At 39.2% G+C, this 23,136-nt stretch overlaps 1 protein-coding gene across 1 annotated transcript; it reads right to left on the minus strand.

Annotated features, from left to right (window-relative positions):
* Positions 1–3,773: 3,773 nt before the first annotated feature.
* LOC130722302 (uncharacterized) lies at positions 3,774–5,189 on the minus strand. Its single transcript, XM_057573019.1, has 3 exons — positions 4,527–5,189; positions 3,882–4,331; positions 3,774–3,782 (listed from the first exon to the last, which is right to left on the minus strand). Exons 1-3 carry the CDS (start codon positions 5,187–5,189, stop codon positions 3,774–3,776), a joined length of 1,122 nt encoding a protein of 373 aa, XP_057429002.1.
* Positions 5,190–23,136: the final 17,947 nt, after the last annotated feature.

Consider the following 23,136-nt stretch of genomic DNA (forward strand, 5'->3'; position numbering starts at 1 on the left):
GCGAATCGAGTCGACGATGACGATTTCGTGGGCCACACCTTATGGGGAGGTGCTGGGCATGATTTTAAGAATATTCTAGGAGAGAATATTCCTTGGTTTTATTTAAATAAAATGGGGTTTTATTTAAATAAAATGCATTTAAATAATTTTAACCTATGGTTTAATATCAAAATTAATTCTGAAAATATTTTTGAGGCATCATGGAGCTGGAGCACGAATTTTTGGAGCCAAAAATTATTGATGAGGATTTTTGATTTTTAAAATTTAAGTTTGGATGCATTTAGGAGGGAAATGGTACATTTAATGCATTAATTATTTTGGGGTTGTTATTTAAATTATTATTTTAATAATTCTTGGTGAAAATCTGAGCAAGGAGAGGGTGTGGTCGGCCAAGGCTTGTGGAGGAAGAAAAAAGAAGACTTTTGCAAAAAATTTCCTTTTCTAGCTAGGTTTAATGATGGAGAAAAATTAGGGATGTGATTCTTTGATTTTCTATTTGATGGGGGATTGATTTCTAAAGTTTTAAAACTTCCAAGGATCCCTCCAAATCTGATTTAAAACTCTTGTGACTCAGATTTTATTTCTTCAAATAATTAGGGATTAAATGCTAATTTTTGTGGGGTTTAATTTAGGAAATAAACCTAAATTTGAGGGCTAAAAGTGGGGAGTTTTGGAAAGTTCTAGAAAACCTAGAATGGGCTGAAGGGGGGGCGGTTTTGGGCCTCACTTGGGGAGGAAGTAAAGCAATTAATGCCTTGCTCTCACCTCTCACTATAAATAGAGAGCTCCTCCCTCTCATTTCTTCACACCAAGAGCTCTCCTCTTCTCTGCATTTGTGTGAGCTCTCTCTCCCTCTCTGGTCTTTATTTTATTTTTCTTTTCTTAGTTTAGTTTAGTTTCTAAGCCTTGAGCAAGGTCATTCTCAATATGCTCTGTGGTTGCAGCTTAAGCTGATCTGCCAAATCCAGAAGAGAATGATTTTAATCAAGTTGCTTAGAAATGTTTATCTATTTGAGGGTTTTCTTAAAGAAGTTCTTGATGTTCTTATTTTGTTCTTATGACCTTCAAAGAAAGGATTTTATAAAGGAGGTTTTGATCTTGGGAGGATTGAATCTATGCGAAAATTATGTTTTTCTTCGAAAGTTCTTCAAGTGTTCTTACGATCTTCAAGCAAAATGTTTTAGAAAAGAATGTTTGATCTTATGAAAGAAATGATTTTGGATTTTCAAGGTTTTTTGGGGGGAATTTCGTGATCAACAAGGGGATGGGCTTATGATCGATTCGATTGTCCGATTAGTAACGTTACTGTGTCCGTTCGTTGGTAGGAAATTTCCAAGTGTAGCTCTACCTTCAAGGAGCAACCCCAGACTTCTAGGAAAGCGTACCTTTGAGGTAAGGGCACTTCGGCCTCGGCCTAGATAAATTGTTTGTGATTGTGATTGTTAGCAAGCATGATTCTAGGACTATTGATGATGTATGTGCTAGATATGCTATATGATGATGCAATAAATGCTAGCTAGTGTTATTATGAACATGCCTATATGCCTAGGGTGTTAGCTATATTTATTGCTATGCATGCAAGTTATTATGTGATGATATGTTGTTCATAAGAGATGAACGTGATGGGCTTAGGGCCTAGTGATGATGACTGACTTGCATGGCATGCATTGTGGACCAAGTGACCTGGATTGGGCTTGGTTGGCCACAGCTAGTGACCTGGATTGGGCTAGTTGATGGTGACGTTCAGGGTATGGACCTGAACAAAGGACGAACTTGAAACGGCAGTGCGTTGGAGAGGTCCAACCCCGATCATCAAGCTGTTGGGCAGCGGTGCGTTGGAGGTGTCCAATGAAGGTGTGAAAAACGACTAGAAGGGGGGGTTGAATAGCGTTTTCAATATAAAAACTTTCCCCTTAAGATTTAAAGTAAATCTTTTCGGTTTCTCAGAGAGAAGAGAGAAGCACACAAGTATTTTATCCTGGTTCACTTGATAAATCCCTCAAGCTAATCCAGTCCACCCGTTAAGGTGATTTCTTCCTTCTTCGAATGAAGGCAATCCACTAATCAGATAATTGTTACAACTGCACTTGAAACCTACAAGTGACTAGCAATACACTGACTTAGCTCACACTAAGATTCACTCTCTTAGTCTTCTCTAGGATCCGATCAACCTTGATCTCCTAAAGGAATCACCACTAAGATTCACTCTCTTAGTCTTCTTAAGGATACTGACCTACCCGGTCCCTTAAGGAAAATCAAACAACTGTTTGAGGTTGGTGTTTACAAAGGTTTGCTTCTAAATAAGCTGAGTGTAAACTAAATAAGAACAGATGAAGAAAGTAGAGGCTTGAATCTTTTCTTGTATTGCAGCTCTGGGTTTCTCTCTCTTAGCTTTCTTCTTTTCTTCAGCCTTTTATAGTCCAAGGTGCAAAGGATATTTCTGTTGAGAGAATATGACCGTTGGAGGGCATTTCTGGAACTTCCAGAACCTGCTGTGGCTGAACCTTGGTAGGTAGGCTTGTCAGAATAGTACACTGCTCTTGTACTTCTTGATAGAGACATTTGCCTTTAACCAATGACTTCTGATCAGAGTTATGCTTCGTGTTGGAACTTGTGAAGCTTGGTGATCAGAGTCAGAGGGATGCTTGGATCCTCTGACCTTCGTAACTTCTGCTTCTGGACCTTCAGAGCTTTTGGACCTTCAGAGCCTCTGGTCCCTCAGAGCTTCTGGTCTTCAGATCTTCTGATCCTCAGATCTTCTGATCCTCAGATCCTCAGATCCTCTGATCTTCTGATCCTCAGATCCTCAGATCCTCTGATCTTCAGATCCTCTGATCCTCTGATCCTCAGATCCTCAGATCTTCAGATCCTCTGATCCTCAGATCCTCTTATCTTCAGATCTTCTGATCTTCAGAACTTCTGACGAATATATCTTCTGGTGTCAGAATTAGAACCTGTTTGTCAAAACACTCAAGACAAACATTAGAGTATCATAGTTGTTCATCCACAAATAAATACTTGTTATCATCAAAACATAGAGTTGTACCACATGACCAAATCTTGATCTTATATCCAACCCCGATCGTGGAGTCGTGTTCGTCCTGCCTTTCCATGAGGGATTGGCTTATGGATATCCAAAAGCGTCTGCATGCATGTGCACGAGCATTGACTAACAATAAACTATGAGATAGTTCCCTATACTTGTGAAACTTAGAATTATGAGATAGTTCCCTACACTTGTGCAATTTAGAGCTTGATATAGTTCCCCTATTTGTGAATGTTAGCTTAGAGAAGAGCTTGTGATTGATAGGGTAGTATACCCTACTTATGATATGTGTGTGTTAAAAGTTGACCCTTGCTTGTTTGCTGTTTGTTGTTTGGGGCGCTTAACGCCTAGACAACAAGCATGCGTGTGATCAGTCGAGATACGACCATGCACCTGCTTGATGTTGTCGACGGCAAGGCTCGAGACATCGACCGTGCGACCGATGGTTCAGCTATGGGACTGGCGAGAGCAGAGGATGCGAGACGATACGATGCGAGCGTTGGAGGCCTTGGAGGGCACGCGGCCTATGAGTCGGGTATTGAGTGGGATAATTGAGTCTGTACTGGGGGTGAGGTCGAGTGTTGTTTTAGGGCTCGATACCTTCTTAAAGCCATCGTGTATGTGGATGAGCTTAAGAAAGGTTGAAAGCACTAGTTTCCTTCATTGAGTCCTGATGTAATAAAGAAAAAGCCTTGGTCTATTTAATAAAATAAAGTTTATTCAGCATTCAGTCTATCTTTTATTTATTATCATTCAAAGGTTTTATTTCGACAAAAATTTACTCACGTTTTTGGAAAAAGTTACTAAAGTGACCCTCGAGAAATCGGGGCGTTACATTCGCCTTCTTGATTTCTTCAGATGCAGTTCGCACCGCAGCCTCCAGGTCAGTCTTCGCCGAAGCCAAAGACTCAGCAGATTTTTTCTCTTGCTCCGCCAGCGCCTTTCTCACTAACTCCAGCTCAACGCGTAATGCGTCGAGTTGCGACTCCTTAGCGGCCAGCGCCTCGCTTATGGCAACCAAGTCCTTCTCAACTTGGGTTTTTTCCTTTTTGCAAACCTGGAGGCTTGCATCGAGACCATCCGCTTCTTCCTTCATTAGTTCCAGATCGTTTTCCAGCTCGCCGATTTTGATTCCCGCCGTACCAATCAACTTGTCGGCCTGGACTTTTTCTTTTCCCGCTTGTTCCAACAGTTTGTCAAAGCGCTTCTTCCAGCCGGCGGTGTCTTCCTGGTGCTTGGCGTTCTCAGCCCTCAACCTTTCAGCTTCGGCGGCGGCGGCGTTGAACTTTTCAAACGCGTGGGCAAAGATGCACCCAACGCGTAGGAGACAAGCCAGAGTCTCCTCCTTGGTCTCATTAATGCCTCAACTCAGAACTTCTTTTTCTATGGCGTCACGGTTGAGGCCGGTAAGTAAGAATTCTGAAGGTTCAATGGCATTGGGAAGCATATTGTAATAGCTTGAAGAACCGCCCTCGGGAACAGGAGCTTGCTCAATCCGGGCTGCTTCCGAAGTAGTGGCAGCGTCAAGAGAGGGTCTTTCCTCTTGATGAGGTGGGGAAGGCATTTGGCGCCCATCGTCCGTTGGGGGCGGGCTAGGAGGTGCGTCGTGGCGGAGGGGAGACTTGGGGGTTTCATTTTCTTTTTCTTTCTCCCCAGCAGGAGCACCGGAGGAAGCGGCAGTTTTTGTGGCATTGACGGCGACCAGTTTCTCAACAGCTGAGGGTTGAGAAGTGTTGGCGGTTGTGTCAGCGGCTGGTGACTGATCACCAGAGGTTGTTGTGGCACCGGTGGCGGCGGCTGTGGCGCCTACAGTAGTGGACTTGGCGGCGACTGCGGTGGCCGCGCCCGCGGTAGCGGAATTGGGGACTGGAACGGTGGTGGACTCGGTGGCCGTGGCGGTGGAGGCTTTAGCAACCTTTATGCCTTTAGGCGCAGCGGCAGTAGTGGGCTGAACGCCGGGGTTGGAGGAGCCGGCGGCAGAGGAGACTTTGACCAATTTCCTCCTTTTGGGGGCTTGGGCGCCCTCGGCTTGGTTCTCAGCACCGCCCCGTTTCATCCCATCGCCCTCGTTGTTGAACTTTGGAGAAAAGCGAGCCATTTTCCTCTCACGAGCTTTCAAGAGCTCGGCGTTGGTGAAGTTCATATCTTCTGCAACAATAAAAAAAAAGGATCAATGACAACATAGAAGATGAAAAAGAAAATGTCGATGATAAAAGTAAGTTATGGATGACCTAGGTATTTAGGAGTCCTTGAGAGGCGAGCGCCCTCAAGGACTGTTGAGCAGTCAAGGATGGGAAGTGGAGCAAGGAGATTCAGGAAGGCTTTGTCGTTGGCAGACAAAGATTCCTCTGAGGGATCGGTGATCCCGTTGGGCTTCTCCGTCCAGTAAAGAGGAAAAAGGGCAGTCCCGTCCCTGAGGGTGAAAGCCTCTGGATAGGCGGGATGAACCGCCACACGAAAGTACCTCCGGGCAAAGGAAGACTTCGCGTTGCTTTTATGGGGATATAAGCACTTCCGGCCGGCTCGGGCCTTTAAGGAGATCCATCCTCTATTTTTGATGGACTTGGAGTCAACATCGTAGAGGTAGAAGAAGCTGGCGGGAGATGGGGCGGTGCCGACCGCAGCGCATAAAATTTCAAAACACCGGATGAAGGCCCAGGCGTTGGGGTGAAGTTGACAGGGAGCCGCGTTGATGTCGCGGAGGACGGTTTGGACAAAGGGCGAAAAAGGAAGCCTGACTCCAAGCTCGCCAAACATGTATTCGTACGCAAAGAAAAAGTGGGATCTCTTTACGTCGCCGTTGAGCTTATGAAGCCAGGGGCGGTCCTCAGAACTGCAGGTCCAAATCCTGAGTTTGGCGTTAAACTCATCATCGTCAGACAAACCACCCAGGGTGCTCACGAATTGCACGATGAGGTCACTATCCTGGAAAATGGAAGGTTGGTCTATAGCTTCGTGGGTGGGTGCTCTTTGGACTGGAAGGGGCAGAGTGGCGAAGGTTTTTAATCGGTAAGGAGGGATCTCCGGGACCTCTAAGCGGAGGCCGCCGGCTGCGGTGGAGTCAGGGTCGCTCCCGGAAGAGGAAGAGGAGTGGTTAGGGGAGTTAGAGGAGGGGTGATTAGGGGAGTTAGGGTTTGAAGCCATTTTAGACAGTGAAATGGGAAAAAGGAAAAGATGAATATATATATGATGCAGAGATAAGGGCAGTAGGACTCACCGGAGAAGGATGTGAAGAGTGGGTAGCGGAAAGGGTGATAAGCGACGGCTCCAGAACGGAAGTTGGCAGAGGGAGTTTGGTAAGCGATTAGGGAAGTGAAGAGAGGTCTCGGGAAGGGATGATTGTAGGGAAGAAGGGTTTTTATAGGAAAAGGGGGGAAGCCGGAAGGGTGACGCGTGTTGGACGCGTGTGGAAGGTTGGAAGTCATGATAGTTTTTGGGAAGTGGGTCGCGTGTAATGGGGAGTTACTGCGCACGATGGGACAGTTATGAAAAGTGAAGTGACGGTTCTGGAGAAAGAGGAAAACAGATGTAACTGACGCATCACGTGGAGCGGGTAAGGATTTGAAAGGTTTTTAAAATAAGAGGAGGCGCGAAAGGCCTCGCCACCATGGAAACCAAACGCCATCGCCCGACAAGTAATATCAGCATTAAAGTTTAGCCACTCGCCAGGGACATTGCCAGCCAACACTTGGGTGATCAGTACATGATCAATGCCTGCCACCTTTCTCGCCAGCGAACGATCGCTCACCTACTCCAACCAATCGCCAGTACGGAGCGGTCGTTCTCGCCGCTTGTGGACTTGTGGACTGGTGGACTTGTGGACTTGCTGGTTCGGGTTGATCGCCAAGATAAAAAATGCTTGTTTCTCTTTGCTTACGCCATGTTGGCAACGTAGTGTGCTTATTTTTTCTCAAGCCATGTTGGCAGCTTAGATCCCAGTGTACTATAGGATACATGTAAAGGCATTTAAAAGACACACTTAGCTCTCATACTTCGAACTCGGTGTCTTGTGGACTAGTGGACTGGGCGAGCCCCTAGAGGGGCAACGCCCAGTGTGTAGCTCGCCCCGAGGCGAGGGCCTGGCCTTAGGTTGGGCCTCAGCTTCGGAGGCCCAATTGGCCCAATAGGTAGTACCCAAACTCTATAAATAGGAGGTAGTTACCAATTGTAAGGGACTTTTGCTCATTTGATGAAATTACACATGAAATTCAGCATTCTCTCTCTAGCACAATTCTCTACTCTCTAGGTACTATACCTATCCTCAATGTTCATTCCAAGAACAGAAACAATCAAATCTCAAGCACCACTCCTCCTTCTAGTTGATCGAGTAACATCATTCTAAGAGGAGGAGATAGAGCTTTCTAGTGGAACATCATTAACAACTAATCTTCATCCTTTTCTTCTTGTGTGTCGAGTTTTTCAACAAGGTTGGTAGAATCAACCTTTATTTTTCCTTGATAGTTAGATTTGGGTAGAAGCATGTTTAGGGATGTTTGTGCTTATGTGTTTTGTGTTGATTTCTTGTTATATGTGTTAAGAAGAATAACCTTATAATTGTTCTTAGTTTTTGAAGAAGAAAACTTGATGTTAATATTGTTTTTCATGATGTTCTTATTTTCTTCATGACTTTCATATCTAAAAGTTGCTATTTTGATCACTTTGATGAATGTAACAAGATAAAAATAAAATTTTGGTGTCTATGTGTGATGTTGGTCGACGAGGTTATTCTCCATGAGTTTTGTGACTTATTTTAGTTGTTTACAATTCAAATTCATGATGAGATAATATTCTAATTGATATAGGTTTAAATTGAAAATATTTGATTAGATTTGTTTTAGATAATTATTTATCATAAAATTGGTTATTTTAAAGTATGATGATAAAAAGTTGGGTGTCATGCTAAATTTTATTTTAGATGATAGATTGGAGATTTAAAATAGAAGATAAGGTAGGATATGTTGTTTTTACATAATTAAAATTAATTTTCTGGGCTATTCATTTTATTATTATTATTATTATTATTATTATTATTTTTTGAAACTGAATATGAAATATTATTAGAGAAAAAACTCTCTATGAGAACATCCCTCTCATGAATAAGGAAAACAATAGAATCCAAACTTGTTACAGCGAAACAAAACAAGTCCCCCTCAAACGCCTATACTTAAGGGTTGTGCCTCGTTAAAACCTTACTGGGAAAAACTCAGTGGAAAAAACCCTAGTAAGGAAAAAGAGTACACAACCTTAAGTAAACAAACCCAAAGCCAAAAAAAAAAAACTAATTGGATCTATTAAAATAAATAAAAATACATATTTATTAATTACAATAGTTAACTTGTGATAATTTTAATTAAGTTAATTGGATCTATTAAACTTGAATTCAGAACCAGTTCATCATCATCAACATAACAGATCTAAAACAAAATAACTCAGATCTCTCCACCTTCCTCAGCCAGTCACCCAAGCCACTTTTCCATCTTCTAGGTCTCTGTTTCTCTCTCTCTCTCCAGCACCAAACCCATCAATCATCACTCGTTCTGGAACCACCCAAAATAGTACAAATCAACACAAAAATTTTGTGGCTGAGGCACAAACATCGCCGTCGTTCGCCGGTGGAGGCACCAAACCAAGTTTCTTTCTTACCTTCTTTCCCTTCGATTCTGTAGGATTTATGGGTTTCGAGTTTGGATATGGAGTTTGTGAAAGTAGGTTGAAACTGGTTCGATCTGAACCCATTTTGATCTGGTTCGATATGAAACTCATACCCACCCCCTTCATCCCTGGCGCAACCCCCACAACCACACCCACCGAACTTCACCCCATACCCAGATCTGAAACCCTGCCATACCAGGAAAACCCTGCCATAGCATGAGAGACACCGAAATCCCGAGAAGCAGAGCAGCAAACCCCGCCGGTGTTATCTGTCCCGCCGTAGACGAACGACATCGTTTCACGAAGTGGTTGAGAGATGAAGGTGAGGATGAATCAGAGGAAAATCGAGAAGAGGACTGGCGGTGATGAAGCCCCAAAAACCCATTTTTGACGAACGTGAAGGTGGGTTGCCCTGGCTTCTGCAGATCTGGAGGAAAGGAGAGGCACACTCGAAATAGGGAAAAGGTTTGACCTTGGAGGAGGACAACCATCATCATCGGAGCAAGAGAATAAAGGGATGCAGAGGATGGGGTTTCATCAATTTTCCTGCAAAGTTTTCTTCTTTTTACGATTTTGTGGTGTGGGTGTTGAACAAGAATTGATTTTGCTGCTCCTGGGAACAAGATCTGATTTTTTCTCTGCAACCCAGATCTGGTTCTTCATTCCCCTGTTCTGGGTTCGGGTGAGTGAGGAGAGGGAGGAGATCAGGGCCAAAGGGGATGCAGAACCTGGGTTCTGAGAAGCAAATAAAAAAAATCTGCTTTTGTGGTGCATGGAAATGTTGTTCTTTGGTAATGATTCTGCTTTGGAAAAAAATTCTGGGTTGCCCTTAACTTTCTTATTTTGTTTTGTGTCATGGATCATCATGTAGTTGAAATAAGTGGTTGAAAAAGTTTGGGGATGGTGTTCTGGGTTTTAGTGGTTGTGGTGAAATTAATTAAAAGATAAATGTTTAATTAAGAAAATATGTATTTTGATTTTTTTTTAAAAACTTCCTATTGCAGGTCAAAAGGCACAAGTGTAACCTTACACAAGTTTTTACTTGTGCATGCTAAATTTTTTCTCATAACAGATCAGGTCAATACCCTGTAGCACTGTAACGCCCCAATTTCTCAACTGAGGAGTCACATTAGTAACCTAACAAATTGTAACACCCCGATTTCGGTGGCGCCACTTTCGTAACCAAAAGAAATACTTAATGCGGAAAAACGTGAATATATTTTTTTTGTCGATAATACAAAATTAAAACTGAAAGAAATAGAGCTTGACAACAGAAGATAACAGAACTAATATACAATAATAATTACAGCCCCCGCTGTAAGTAGTACGTCACGAGTAACCCTCCAGTGACGGACAACAAAAGAGAGTAACGCCCGAAGGCAAAAGGTACAATCCAAAAGGAAAGGTTAAGTGTCCGCAACACAAACCCTCAAAATGAGAATAAGTCAGCCCAGATGGCCTAAAGCAAGACCCCCTAGTCCAACCAACTCTCTGTGATTTCCGTAAAGAGAACCACAAGAAAAGCTAAAGGTCGGGGACCTACCCTGCCCAAAACGAAAGACTGAACATCAGAGCCAAGACGCTACTCCTACACTAATCCCAACTATGCAACCCCAAGATCGTCGTCTGAATCTGAATCCAAGACGACTATGTCGATGACTGCATCGGCCTCCACAGCTGGTCGCGCGGGTTCTGCACCCGGTCCCAAGTCAACAGCTGCCGCGACAGTGGATGAACTAGTGCCTGAAGAAGTCCCTCCCACAGGCACCTCCTCCGAGGGGTACTCGTCGTCCGAAGGCGACGGTGGTGGTGGCACTCCCAGTCCAGGTCCGTAGTGTACACCCGGTGGCAAGTTGAAGCTGATAGTGTGGTGCCTCCAGACTCCGTGCGTCAGGCTTGGCATTCGGTCAATGCGATCCTCCATTATTCGCCCCGAATAGATAGCCCGGTGGCCGGCGGGGTCGACCACCCATGAGCCCGGGGTGTCTTGGTCCAACATCTCAAACCTGGTCCCCCCCGAAGGGACGACCGTCTCGTACCAGTCCGCCATACTCGACTGACAATGGCGTAGTCCGCCCAAACACACACAGAAGACGCGAGGGTCAACTCCAAAGAATTATATAATTAATAAAACCAGATATATAGGATAATAATTATTGAGCCTCTCAGGCTTATAAGTTTAGGGATAACATCCTAGGGTTGCATATTTCACAATGAATATAAAAGACGATAATAACAAATAGCATACATCAAATAGGATTAACAAGTACCAATCACACTCAGCAACTAAGTCAGTATGTATGTTGCATGAAATGCAATGCTGGTTGACAAGATGCATTCCGGAAGAAGGATGGACACCATCGAGTCAGCCCTAACACCGGCCATAGTGGGACCATTCCGCTCGGGCGCCTCTTACACCACACAAAAGTAGTCAGATCAGCAGTGAACCCGTAGGTCTGCCATTCCGTCTGCTACTAAGGACCACCGTAGTGTCCTAAATATGGAAATCCGGGTCTTATGACCATTTTGGAATCCACCGAGGTCCGGTATCCGCCGTGTATTAACCTCAAAATGAGTGCATGAATGCAAGTGATTAGCCAAACAATGTCTCCGACCTCACTCGACACGTCGCCACGTGTTCTAACTAACTTAATGTCTCTAAAAGAATACCCTAAGGTAAATGTCGATTCTGCGACAAAATGAATTAATCAAAAGAAGAAGAATGTTCTTTGGAACTCATGGTTCCCGGCTAAACTTTAGATAGCCAATCAATAAACTGCTCATCGAGCGAAAGGGTACCGAAGTACTTGGAAACTTATAGTTTCCGGCTAAACTTTAGATAGCCAAACATTAATCTGCTCATCGAGCGAAGAGTATAAGCATACTCGGAAACTTATGAGTTTCTCCTAATCTTGGATTTGCCGACACTTCTCATTTTCAAAACACTTATGTTCAAGCCCTAAACTTTCGTCTGAGTCTTTTATCATTATATTAAGGGTTTTGAGGTTGTTTAATACATTATGGAGGTTCATTATGAAATTGTTTAAGTTTCGTCTCTAATCCTATTAGTTTCAAAGATCCCATAATTCCAATGATTCCCTGGAGAAGGTCTCAAAACAAAAGGTCCATCATCACTCAAGTAATGGCCCGAGAAGTTCCCAGGTAAGCTGGCCGGGCACAATGCCTCATTAAAAGCCCTTCTTGCCTTAGACAGAACAACCCAAGTTCTTACGTGAATTCAAATGGGGTTTTTCCAATAACATTTTCAAACTCATTTTCCTTTGAGAAGGTCTTGATCCAAAAACAATAACAGGGTACGAACCTCGGTCCGTCCCATCAAACTTTCCCAAAATCTCAAAATAAAATCGGCAGGACATGCCCGTTATCCTCACTCTAAAGCATAACAGATATAAGTGGAGTAACATAAATAAATCAGCTCAATCAATAAACATAAACCGCATATTCCAACACATCCTAGATTAACCATTTAGCACATAACATGTGAATCATTTAGCACACAATATCATGGCATCAAGTACTCAACAAGATCGGCCGAAGCCTCAGAAAACATTTCAGACATTTAGCAAGTATGGGCATAACACATAAATCAAGTCGAATTCGTCGACACCTAAGACATTATCTAGTAATTCAGAGAGTAGCCCTCACCTGTTGGTTTTCCAGCTCGCTCCTTGGACTTTCCTTCACGATCTTCCTCCTCAAGTCGTCCGAATTCCTCAAACGAACCTTAAAGCAATTTCACAGAAATCAATCACAATGAGTCAGAAACTCAGCAAACAATAAGTCCTAGGGTCACACGGAACACTACAACTCCGTGGTACGACAATCTAACGCGTTATGACAAGTTTTTGAAAAAGTCGGATTTCCTCCCCCCCTTGAGGGTGCTCTCGGCCATTCCCCTTAATTGTGTGGGTCGATTTTTCTTCGATCAAACTTGGTTCCTAGGTTATCATAAGTCGTAACTAAGGCGGATCTAAGCTCGGAAAAATTTTCGGATCGAAAACTGATATAGGGGTAGTTTGGTCATTATTTTAAACTTAGAATTTCAAAACTGGATTTTTGAAAAACAAATTGGATGGGGATGTCAACAACGACGTTTATGACGACTAATCCTACTAGCACCAAGCCAAGTCGATAGTTTTCAGCTTAAAGATTGCGACTTTTCCTAAAATGGGTATTTGAGGCAAGAATTGATTCCGGCGGAATTTCGGCGACATTACGGAAAAACTAATCCGACAGAAGTGCTCTTGGGCACGTAGGGAAGATGTGTAGACAGAGAAATCAAGCTATTTGGACAATTTTCCAAAAACCTCAAAACTTTGGACACAGAAAGACTTAGGAGAAGTCGACAGAAACGACGATCAGAAGAGAGATATAGTTTACCTACCTCAAGGTCTTCGATTAGCAACGATCGGTGAAGCAAACGGGCAAGAATTCGCGAAGATCAACTTCCTCCTCTTCTCCTCTCTTGGCCGCGGTTTTGGGGAAAGAAAATGGGTGAGTTTTGCAAAATTTTCATTTTCTAGCTTACAACCTATATATAGTGTAGGAAATGGAAGATATTTTGCAAAGTTTAGATAAGGATGACTAGGTGGATGGATAAGGATGGATAGATATTTTTGAGAAGATATTTTTGTAAAGATATTTTGTAAAGATTAGATAAGGATGAGTAGATATTTATCAAGGATCGGATAAGGTTGAATAGATATTTATAAGATTGGATAAGAATGAATAGATATTTATCAAAGATTGGATAAGAATGAATAGATATTTATCAAAGATTGGATAAGAACGAATAGATATTTATCAAAGATTGGATAAGAACGAATAGATATTTATCAAAGATTGGATAAGAACGAATAGATATTTTAGGGAGATATTTTGAGAAGATATTTTGTAAACCGGTACAGATTTGTTTAGATATCGGAGGATTTAACTCATAGAGTTAAAATAAAAATATAAGAGTGATTCATATTTTTCCGGCTTCATTCTCCGTGAGTTCTAAGATAGGTTTTGGCGACAGAATTCCAAAACTCAACAGAGGTTTCCTTGTATTTTAGGTGACTAACGCAAAGTCGGTGTAAAACTATTTTACCCGATAAGTTACTTTTTGCAGTGGATGTCGGATGAGAAAACTTCCTTCTGAAGAAAGATGGGAAACATCAGGAGAAATGGGGATACGCGTGGGGAATCTTCATTTGGAGCTCCGAATAGAAAAAGTCTTCATCGTCCGTTGATCTTAGGTTTCTTGAACTATCAGGGATTCCGTTTCGGCAAACTTCCGAGTATTGGAATTTGACGTTCGTACGTTCCAGGGTTTCGCGTCGAAGTACTTGTTTATAGACGAATAAGAGAAATTCTAATATTTCTCTGAAGATTTTTGGAATTAGTTTCCATCGTGTCCTAAAGTATAAATTAACTATTCACTAGGGTCTTCGACCTAAGATTAGGCGAACGTTAGTCGTGCTATAACTTTTATCGGTTTTGATACAATCCTTGGACTTTTCCTGAACCTTCTCCTTCATAAATTTATTTCATCCAATAAACTCTTGTATTTTATTCCCTTATCCAAAACTTAAAAAATTGGGTCTTACACAAATGTCTAAGGACTATTTCATAATCCTAAGAAAACTCGATATATTTTTTTTTTCCTTTTCAAAACAACTAAACACAGTTTATACATATCATGATCTTAATTAAACAACCCGTTCCCGACATAATAATAATAGTGACTTACATCATCATATGCAAGTTTCCAAAATAAGTACGCACACTTAAACAGTGGCGAAAACAGGGTTTTAGTAACAGAGTTTTCAGGTAGCGAAGAAGACTCAAAGCATAAACCACTAAGAGGAAACTATATAGCTTCTTCCATCCTTGCTCCGCCAGTTACTATCCCTCCTCCATCTCAGCATGGCTAAGCATCGCCAGAAGGCTCTTCATCGCCTAATAGCGTTAAGCGCCCAAACAACAAGTAGCAAATAGAAAGGGTTAACTCCATGAAATTACCATGTATGAAAGAGAAAATCATGCTATTCAAATTTAATTACCTATCATGGTAAATAAACCAGCAACATAACTATACTCATATATCAACAACTTAACATATAACATCAAATCAGACATCAAAATCCTCAACAATATAACCTCAATTCAGATATCAATAATCCTCAACAATATAACGACAAATCAAATATCAATAATCCTCAACAATATAACAACAAATCAGATATCAAAAACTTCATCAACATAACGTTAAATCAGATATCGACAATCCTCAACAATATAGATTAACTCAGCTATCAACCACTTAACATATCAGATGACAATAAAATCAACAATATGAGTCAATCAATAACGTCTCAAAAGACGGGACGATGATAGAACCACACCTCCTCATCGCCACTTATAACGTCTCACAAGACGGGACAATCATAGGACCACACCTCCTGATCGCTACTTATAACGTCTCACAGGACGGGACAATGATAGGACCACACCTCCTCATCGCCACTTATAACGTCTCACAAGACGGGACAATGATAGGACCACACCTCCTCATCGCCACTTAGCGTCTCACAAGACGAGACAATGATAGGACCACACCTCCTCATCGCCACTTAATAACGCCACGAAGGCCACACAGTACAATCCAACAACTCATATGCACAAATATATATCAACAATTTCAAATCCAATAATCAAGACAGAATAACCCTATGTTACTCTTAATATCAACAAGCATACGTCAACTCAACTCAATGACAGAAACCAGTAAACGGCCGAAGCCTCTCAGAAAACGGAGACACACGTCTCAATAAGTTCACTCGGCCGAAGCCTCCAGAAAACATTTTCCCAGTTCAACACAATAATCATAATCCAATGCTAATCAATATAAACATCTTCATCTCAAACGCATGCAGTGTGATAAAAGCATGCAAGACTCAAAGACACTCTAAAACCGAGTTACCCTTACCTTCGTGAGTAGAAGTTGTGCATGGAAGTTGTGAACCTAGAACAAGGAAACACAATCATCAACACAGCCTCACTAGAAACAACACTATCTAATAACACTAATCGAAATCGTAAAGAAAGCTTTTAAAGCTTCAAAGTTCCTATTTAAACACAAATTGACAACGTAGACTTCGTTCGCTAAAACGAGCATAACTCGAGCTACAGAACTCGGAATGACACGAAACCGGAGCCAAAATTTCGACAACGGAAAGAGCTACGCAATGACTCAGGTCATAGAGACCCAAAAATTATTTTTGGACACGGTACCCTAACAAATAGGTTTCGGCCACTCTCAAAATTAGGGTTTCCGAACTTTTTCTTCAATCTAAATCAATTCCTAGGTATTCTTAGGCGATATCTAGGCCAGGGAAACTCTCAGAAAAATTATCGGGTCGAAAACTGTCGCAGGGGTATTTTGGTCAATATTTTTAGCTCGGAAACTCAAAATCAAAATTTCAAAAAACAAATTAGATGGGGTCGACACTAACGACGATTATGACGACTAATCCTACTAACGCTAAGCTCAGTCGAGAGTTTTTTATTCAAAAAGCGGAACCTTTGTCAGAAATGGGTATTTTGAGCAGAATTGAAGTTCGGCGGCGATTCGACGAGATTCGGCGAAATGTAATCTGCTAAACATGCTCAGGGGCACGTAGGGAATACGTTTAGACACTAAAATCAAGTTATTTGGACAGTTTTACAAAAAGCTCAAAACTTTGAGCACAGAAAGACATAGAGAAAAGCGACAGAATTTACGATCAGAGGTAAGGAAAAGCATCAGTACCTCGAGGCCTACGCGTAGCAACGAACTGTGGGACGATCAGGTAGGAATCGGCAAAAATCACTTCTCCTCCTCTCCTCCTCCTTGCTCACGGCCGTGTGTGTGTGTTTTGTGATGTTTTTGATTTTTTTTTTCATTTTTCAAGCTATTTATAGGTTTTGGAAAATGCGGAAAAATGAAAATTTCGCGATTCCGATTTCTCCTGTGCCATCCTCTGTGAATTCTAAGATAGGTTCTGGCGTCATAATTCCAAAACTCAAAAGAGGTTTCTTGGAATTAAAGGAAACGATCCAAAGTCGGTGTAAATCTATTTTACCCGAAAAACTACTTTTTGCAGCGAATGTCAGATGCAGAAACTTCCTTCTGAAGAAAGATTGGAAACATTGAGAGAAATAGGTTTACGCTTGTGGAATCTTCGTTTGAAGCTCTGAATAGAAAAAGTCTTCATCGTCCATTGATTTTAGGTTTCTTGAACTATTAGTGATTTAGTTTCGGCAAACTTCCGAGTATTGGAATTTGACCTTCGTACATTCCAGGGTTTCGTATCGAAACGCTTGTTATGGAAAGGAATAAGAGAAATTATTATATTCCTCTTGAAGATTTTTGGAATTTATTCCTACAGTGTTCCAAGGGTATAAATTAATCTTTTCCTAGGGTTTTTGTCCTAGGCGTAAACGAATAATACTTGCGTCATAAGTTCCGTCGATTCGAATCTTGTCCTTAACCTTCTCGTGAAATATCTTCTCCATACATTTATTCCATTTAATAAACGTTTATCCAGTTTCCTTACTTCACGTTACATCGAAATTATTCGTGAATAAGAAATTTCACTAATTTATTCTAAGCTAAAAACTTGGGTCTCACAAGCACCATAAAAACCAGCAGGCAGAAAAAGACAAGAAGGAGTACCACACCGCACACAACTTACACCCAAGAAAACTATGCCAAGCATAAACTCATGGACCCTCCTCGACCTCCACCTCCAACATAGCTTGTTCCTGAAAAGAAAACAACTATCTCTCAAGCCACAAAATTCCTGGCTTTCACATACACCCTGGTTGCAATAATCAACTCTAATTTTCTCATAACCAACAAACCCCACAATAATTAACACAGGTCACAGAAAGTAAAAACTCATCCTGGTATGCGAAAAACAGCTCCTTCCCCATTCTTCAAAATACATCAGACCAGAATCCACAATGCATCATCTCTGTCCCTTCCACTCTTTGCCAGATAATCTGCCTTTCCATTCCCCTCTCTTTAGATATGTCTCACCCCCACACATTGGACCAAAGAAATCAGTTGATCAATTTTGTCTAACACATGAAACAGCTTCCATGGCCTATGAGCTCTATTATTCACCCAACCCACACATAAGGAGGAACCACTTTCAATTACGATCGATCTGACATTAAAATCATGACAGAACATTAAAGCATGGTAAATGGCTTGCATTTCAGCCTCAAAGGCCCACAAATCCCCCATTGGCTTCAAAAAATAACCAAGCACCATTCTTTTATGATTTCTCAAGATACCCCCTATTCCACTCTTCCCCGGGCAGCCAAGCGACGAGCCATCAACGTTAAATTTGAGCACATCTATCTCCGGAGGGATCCAACCTTGAGCCAATATTTTCTTCTCATGAACCAGCATCTTAATCCGTTCAAACCCAATTACAAATTGGTTTGTGCTATAAGGGCAATTCTCCCAACTAGCCTTTACCCACCATGAAATTCTAGACAAATGAAGATCCCACACCATTTCAGAACAGAATGCCTTACCATTAAAAACCATATTGTTTCTCTCTAACCAAATAGTCCAAAAAAGAGCATACGGTATGATGTCCCATAAGATTTTGTCAGTTTTTATTCTCCAATTCCCCCATTCCAGCAAAAGACTCTTCACGTTTTGGGGTGCGACCCACACCTGGCCCTCACACTACATTATACCACACCAGATCTGCCAAATCATTTCACAATGGATGAATAGGTGCGCAACTGATTCCACAAACAAAGAACACAAGTTACATATACCCTCTTCTGGTAAAATCACCCCCCGTGCCATCAACAAGCCTTCGTTGCCACACGATCCTTTTGCAGCTGCCACATGAAAACACCAACCTTTGGAGGAATCAATTGCTTTATTGCTTTCGGAATCTGCCAATCTATGAAGCCGAATTTCTTATCTCTACAGCTTTGCACAACCCTTTCACCGAAAAGACCCCAACATTATCTCCCTTCCAGTACACCATATCATCTTCATTAGTAGGTATAATTTATTTATTTATTTATTTATTTTATTATTATGACCGAAAACAGTTATGTTTTTGGGGGAAATATCTTTCTGAGATGTTGTGGTTATTTTGTATGAATGTGATCATGATTAGATATGATTTTAAGTTGATTTAAATTTTTCAAAATAGAGGATGATATCTATATGTGTGTTTTTTTGGAAAACCAAAATATTATATAAATGATAAAATGAATGGGCTGGCCATGTAAGTCTCAAAATTTTTGAATAAATTAGGAGTTTAGCTTTTTTGACAACTTTTTGATAAAGTGATATAATATCTCATATTATCTAAAAATTAACGAGATAAAGATGGTGTTGTGATTATTTGAATAAGATGATGATAAAATATAATTTTGGGGACTACTACTCTATGTGCATCGAAAATTTGAAGAAAAAGTTAATAAGCATGAAAATTTAATTTTTGACTATATAATGATAGTTCTATTTGATTAATTTAAATTGAGATATATGTGTCTCGAATTTCTTGAAAGATTTTATCCTAAGTTTTGATTTGTATAAATGTGGGGGTTCCATAGAATTAGGATTTTTCCTAAGTGTTTGAATAATAGTAGTATGTTGTTTTATTGTTAAAGGTCAATTTCTATGTGAAGATTTCTCCTAGAATTTCTTTTGGACAAGAGTGGATACTGGCTTGGCTAAGGTAAAGGTAACTTCGATCTAGTGCGTGAGTTTGCATGTCTCTCTCCCTCTCTTTTGCATGATATTTGAGATGTAGGTGTTTTAATTGAGTGATGTTGGATTGATGTTTTGACATGCTTTGATTACTTTTGTTTTTGTTGATTTTTCTATGTTGATAGCATGTTTGTGTTATCATAAAAAAATGAATATGACTTGATTTGCCTTGAAACTTGTTGGCTGATTTTCTTATGGTATTATTTTTGAAGATGTTATTTTGAACATGATTTAAGTATGATATGTAAATTATATGTTTGCTGGAAAATTGAAGTCTGTTGAGTTTCTCATAACATGATTTTGACTTGAAAACTTGATTATAAAGTTAAATTAGTATGAGTTTTGTTGCTGAAATTTTGCCTTAAAAATATCGATGATATTTACTTGTTGAATGTGACTTGTGAGTCACGAAATTTTTCTCTAAGTTGGCATGTATGATAAATTTTGAAGTTGCAGTGCGATGGTTATTTGTCACATGCGATTGTCTCACCTAGTGGTGGTGTTTTGAATTACTCGACAACATAGTTGTCTTGCTTTGTGTGGCATTGATCGATCAATTTTGGTAGATGCATTTAGGACCAACTCTTATCTTTAATTTGAAATTGTTGATAATATATCTTTAATTTGAAATTGTTGATAATATATCTTTAGTTTGAAATTGTTGATAAGATATCTTTAATTTGAAATTGTGGATGTAGTTATCTGTTTTTAAATTTGTGATATAGTTTGTTATTCTGTTATATGAAATTCAAATTTGTTGATATAGATATCTGTTTTTAAATTTATGGATAGAGTTTGTTAGTTATGTTATTAGTTATGAATAAATTGATATGCTGTTTAAAATTTGAAAACTTATTAATATAGGAGATTAATGTTGAGTTGATACCTCATCCCATTTGGTTATTTTGGTTTTTGAGTTAACCATTTTTTTGTAGCTATTTGGGCGCTTAACGCTATTAGATCACGGACAACCGAATAGTGGAATTTGACCTTCAAAAGCATGAGGAGTCCAAGACGTGGGCTATTGTTGCAGCGACTTGGACTCATCGTGCTCTTGAAGGTCAAATTCCACTATCCAACTACCCTGATCTAATACGGTCAAGCGCCTAAGTAGCAATTACCAAACAGAAAGAATTAACTCCAAAAACAAACTATAAGACCCTCAATCTTAGATTATTATATAATTAAAAATTATTATTATTTATATTATTATAATATTATTATTTGTTTGCTGGTTGATTCGTTGACTTATGTCTGATTGCTACTAGTTGAGTTGTTGTGTCCCCTAACTCACGATTGTTTTGTTGAAATGAGAAAATATTTGAAATACATGGTGTGCATGGAAAAATGAAAATATTTCCTTATGAAGATATTTGTTTTGCTAGATTAAAATTTTGTTACATAAGAATTAATTTTTGAGACATAACTGATATTATTAAAAACCAAAATTGGTTAAAATAGATAAATAGGCTTGAAAATTATTTAATTAGTTATTTTAAAGCTTATAAAGATGAGAAAAATTAAAATATTCCCATAAGAGCTGGAAATTTCGTGAATAGTGTTTAGGAGAGAGAAAGGGTGTGGTAGTTGACTTAAATTTAATTTTAGGAGATAATCGTGTATATATTTTGGACAAATCTTTTTGAAAACTGAAAAGAGTTGATATTCGAGAAACAATATTGAATAGACATATGAATATTATCATAAATAATTATTTTTGATACAAATAATTTTTAGTTGATTTATCTAATACCTGTTAAAATAAGTAAACTAGTAATTATATCTTGAGAAATATGTTTTTAAAATTCGGAAGAGAAAATATTAGACAAATTAGAAACCATCTGAAGGTGATAGATAATTATTTTAGAAAATAGAAAATAAATATTTTCAAAATTTTAATATTTTTCCCTAATTAATTAGTTATTCTAGAATTACTAGATAAAGAGGGAAAACTTGATTATTTTAGGTTTAAATCTTTGGAGAAAATTTCAAAATAGAAGGATATTAGACATCAATTGTTTGATCAGTTTTAATGTGTGATATGAAATTATTTTATTTTGATAATTTTTAAATAAGAATCAGTTGGGATTCTATCTGAAGATTTGAAATTTGGGCTATTTGATAAATCAATTGCTTTATTGCTTTCGGAATCTGCCAATCTATGAAGCCAAATTTCTTATCCTCTACAGCTTTGCACAACCCTTTCACCGAAAACACCTCAACACTATCCCCCTTCCAGTACACCATATCATCTTCATTAGTAGGTATAATTTATTTATTTATTTATTTTATTATTATGACCGAAAACAGTTATGTTTTTGGGGGAAATATCTTTCTGAGATGTTGTGGTTATTTTGTATGAATGTGATCATGATTAGATATGATTTTAAGTTGATTTAAATTTTTCAAAATAGAGGATGATATCTATATGTGTGTTTTTTTGGAAAACCAAAATATTATATAAATGATAAAATGAATGGGCTGGCCATGTAAGTTTCAAATTTTTTGAATAAATTAGGAGTTTAGCTTTTTTGACAACTTTTTAATAAAGTGATATAATATCTCATATTATCTAAAAATTAACGAGATAAAGATGGTGTTGTGATTATTTGAATAAGATGATGATAAAATATAATTTTGGGGACTACTACTCTATGTGCATCGAAAATTTGAAGAAAAAGTTAATAAGCATGAAAATTTAATTTTTGACTATATAATGATAGTTCTATTTGATTAATTTAAATTGAGATATATGTGTCTCGAATTTCTTAAAAGATTTTATCCTAAGTTTTGATTTGTATAACTGTGGGGGTTCCATAGAATTAGGATTTTTCCTAAGTGTTTGAATAATAGTAGTATGCTATTATACTGTTAAAGGTGAATCTCTATGTGAAGATTTCTCCTAGAATTTCTTTTGGACAAGAGTGGATACTGGCTTGGCTAAAGTAAAGGTAACTTCGATCTAGTGCGTGAGTTTGCATGTCTCTCTCCCTCTCTTTTGCATGATATTTGAGATGTAGGTGTTTTAATTGAGTGATGTTGGATTGATGTTTTGACATGCTTTGATTACTTTTGTTTTTGCTGATTTTTCTATGTTGATAGCATGTTTGTGTTTTCATAAAAAAATGAATATGACTTGATTTGCCTTGAAACTTGTTGGCTGATTTTCTTATGGTAATAATTTTTGAAGATGTTATTTTGAACATGATTTAAGTATGAAATGTAAATTATATGTTTGCTGGAAAATTGAAGTATGTTGAGTTTCTCATAACATGATTTTGACTCGAAAATTTGATTATAAAGTTAAATTAGTTTGAGTTTTGTTGCTGAAATTTTGCCTTAAAAATATCGATGATATTTACTTGTTGAATGTGACTTGTGAGTCACGAAATTTTTCTCTAAGTTGGCATGTAGGATAAATTTTGAAGTTGCAGTGCGATGGTTATTTGTCACATGCGATTGTCTCACCTAGTGGAGGTGTTTTGAATTACTCGACAACATAGTTGTCTTGCTTTGTGAGGCATTGATCGATCAATTTTGGTAGATGCATTTAGGACCAACTCTTATCTTTAATTTGAAATTGTTGATAATATATCTTTAGTTTGAAATTGTTGATAATATATCTTTAGTTTGAAATTGT

Source organism: Lotus japonicus, chromosome 1 (genome assembly GCF_012489685.1).
Source record: "Lotus japonicus ecotype B-129 chromosome 1, LjGifu_v1.2".
Classification (NCBI taxonomy): domain Eukaryota; kingdom Viridiplantae; phylum Streptophyta; class Magnoliopsida; order Fabales; family Fabaceae; genus Lotus; species Lotus japonicus.

Excerpts from the sequence above, each read along its gene's own strand:
- LOC130722302 (XM_057573019.1), bottom strand. The coding sequence starts at position 5,189 with ATGAACTTCACCAACGCCGAGCTCTTGAAAGCTCGTGAGAGGAAAATG. Across the intron at positions 4,332-4,526 it reads CCCGGATTGAGCAAGCTCCT|TTCAACGCCGCCGCCGCCGA; the intron begins GTTCCCGAGGGC and ends GCGTTTGAAAAG.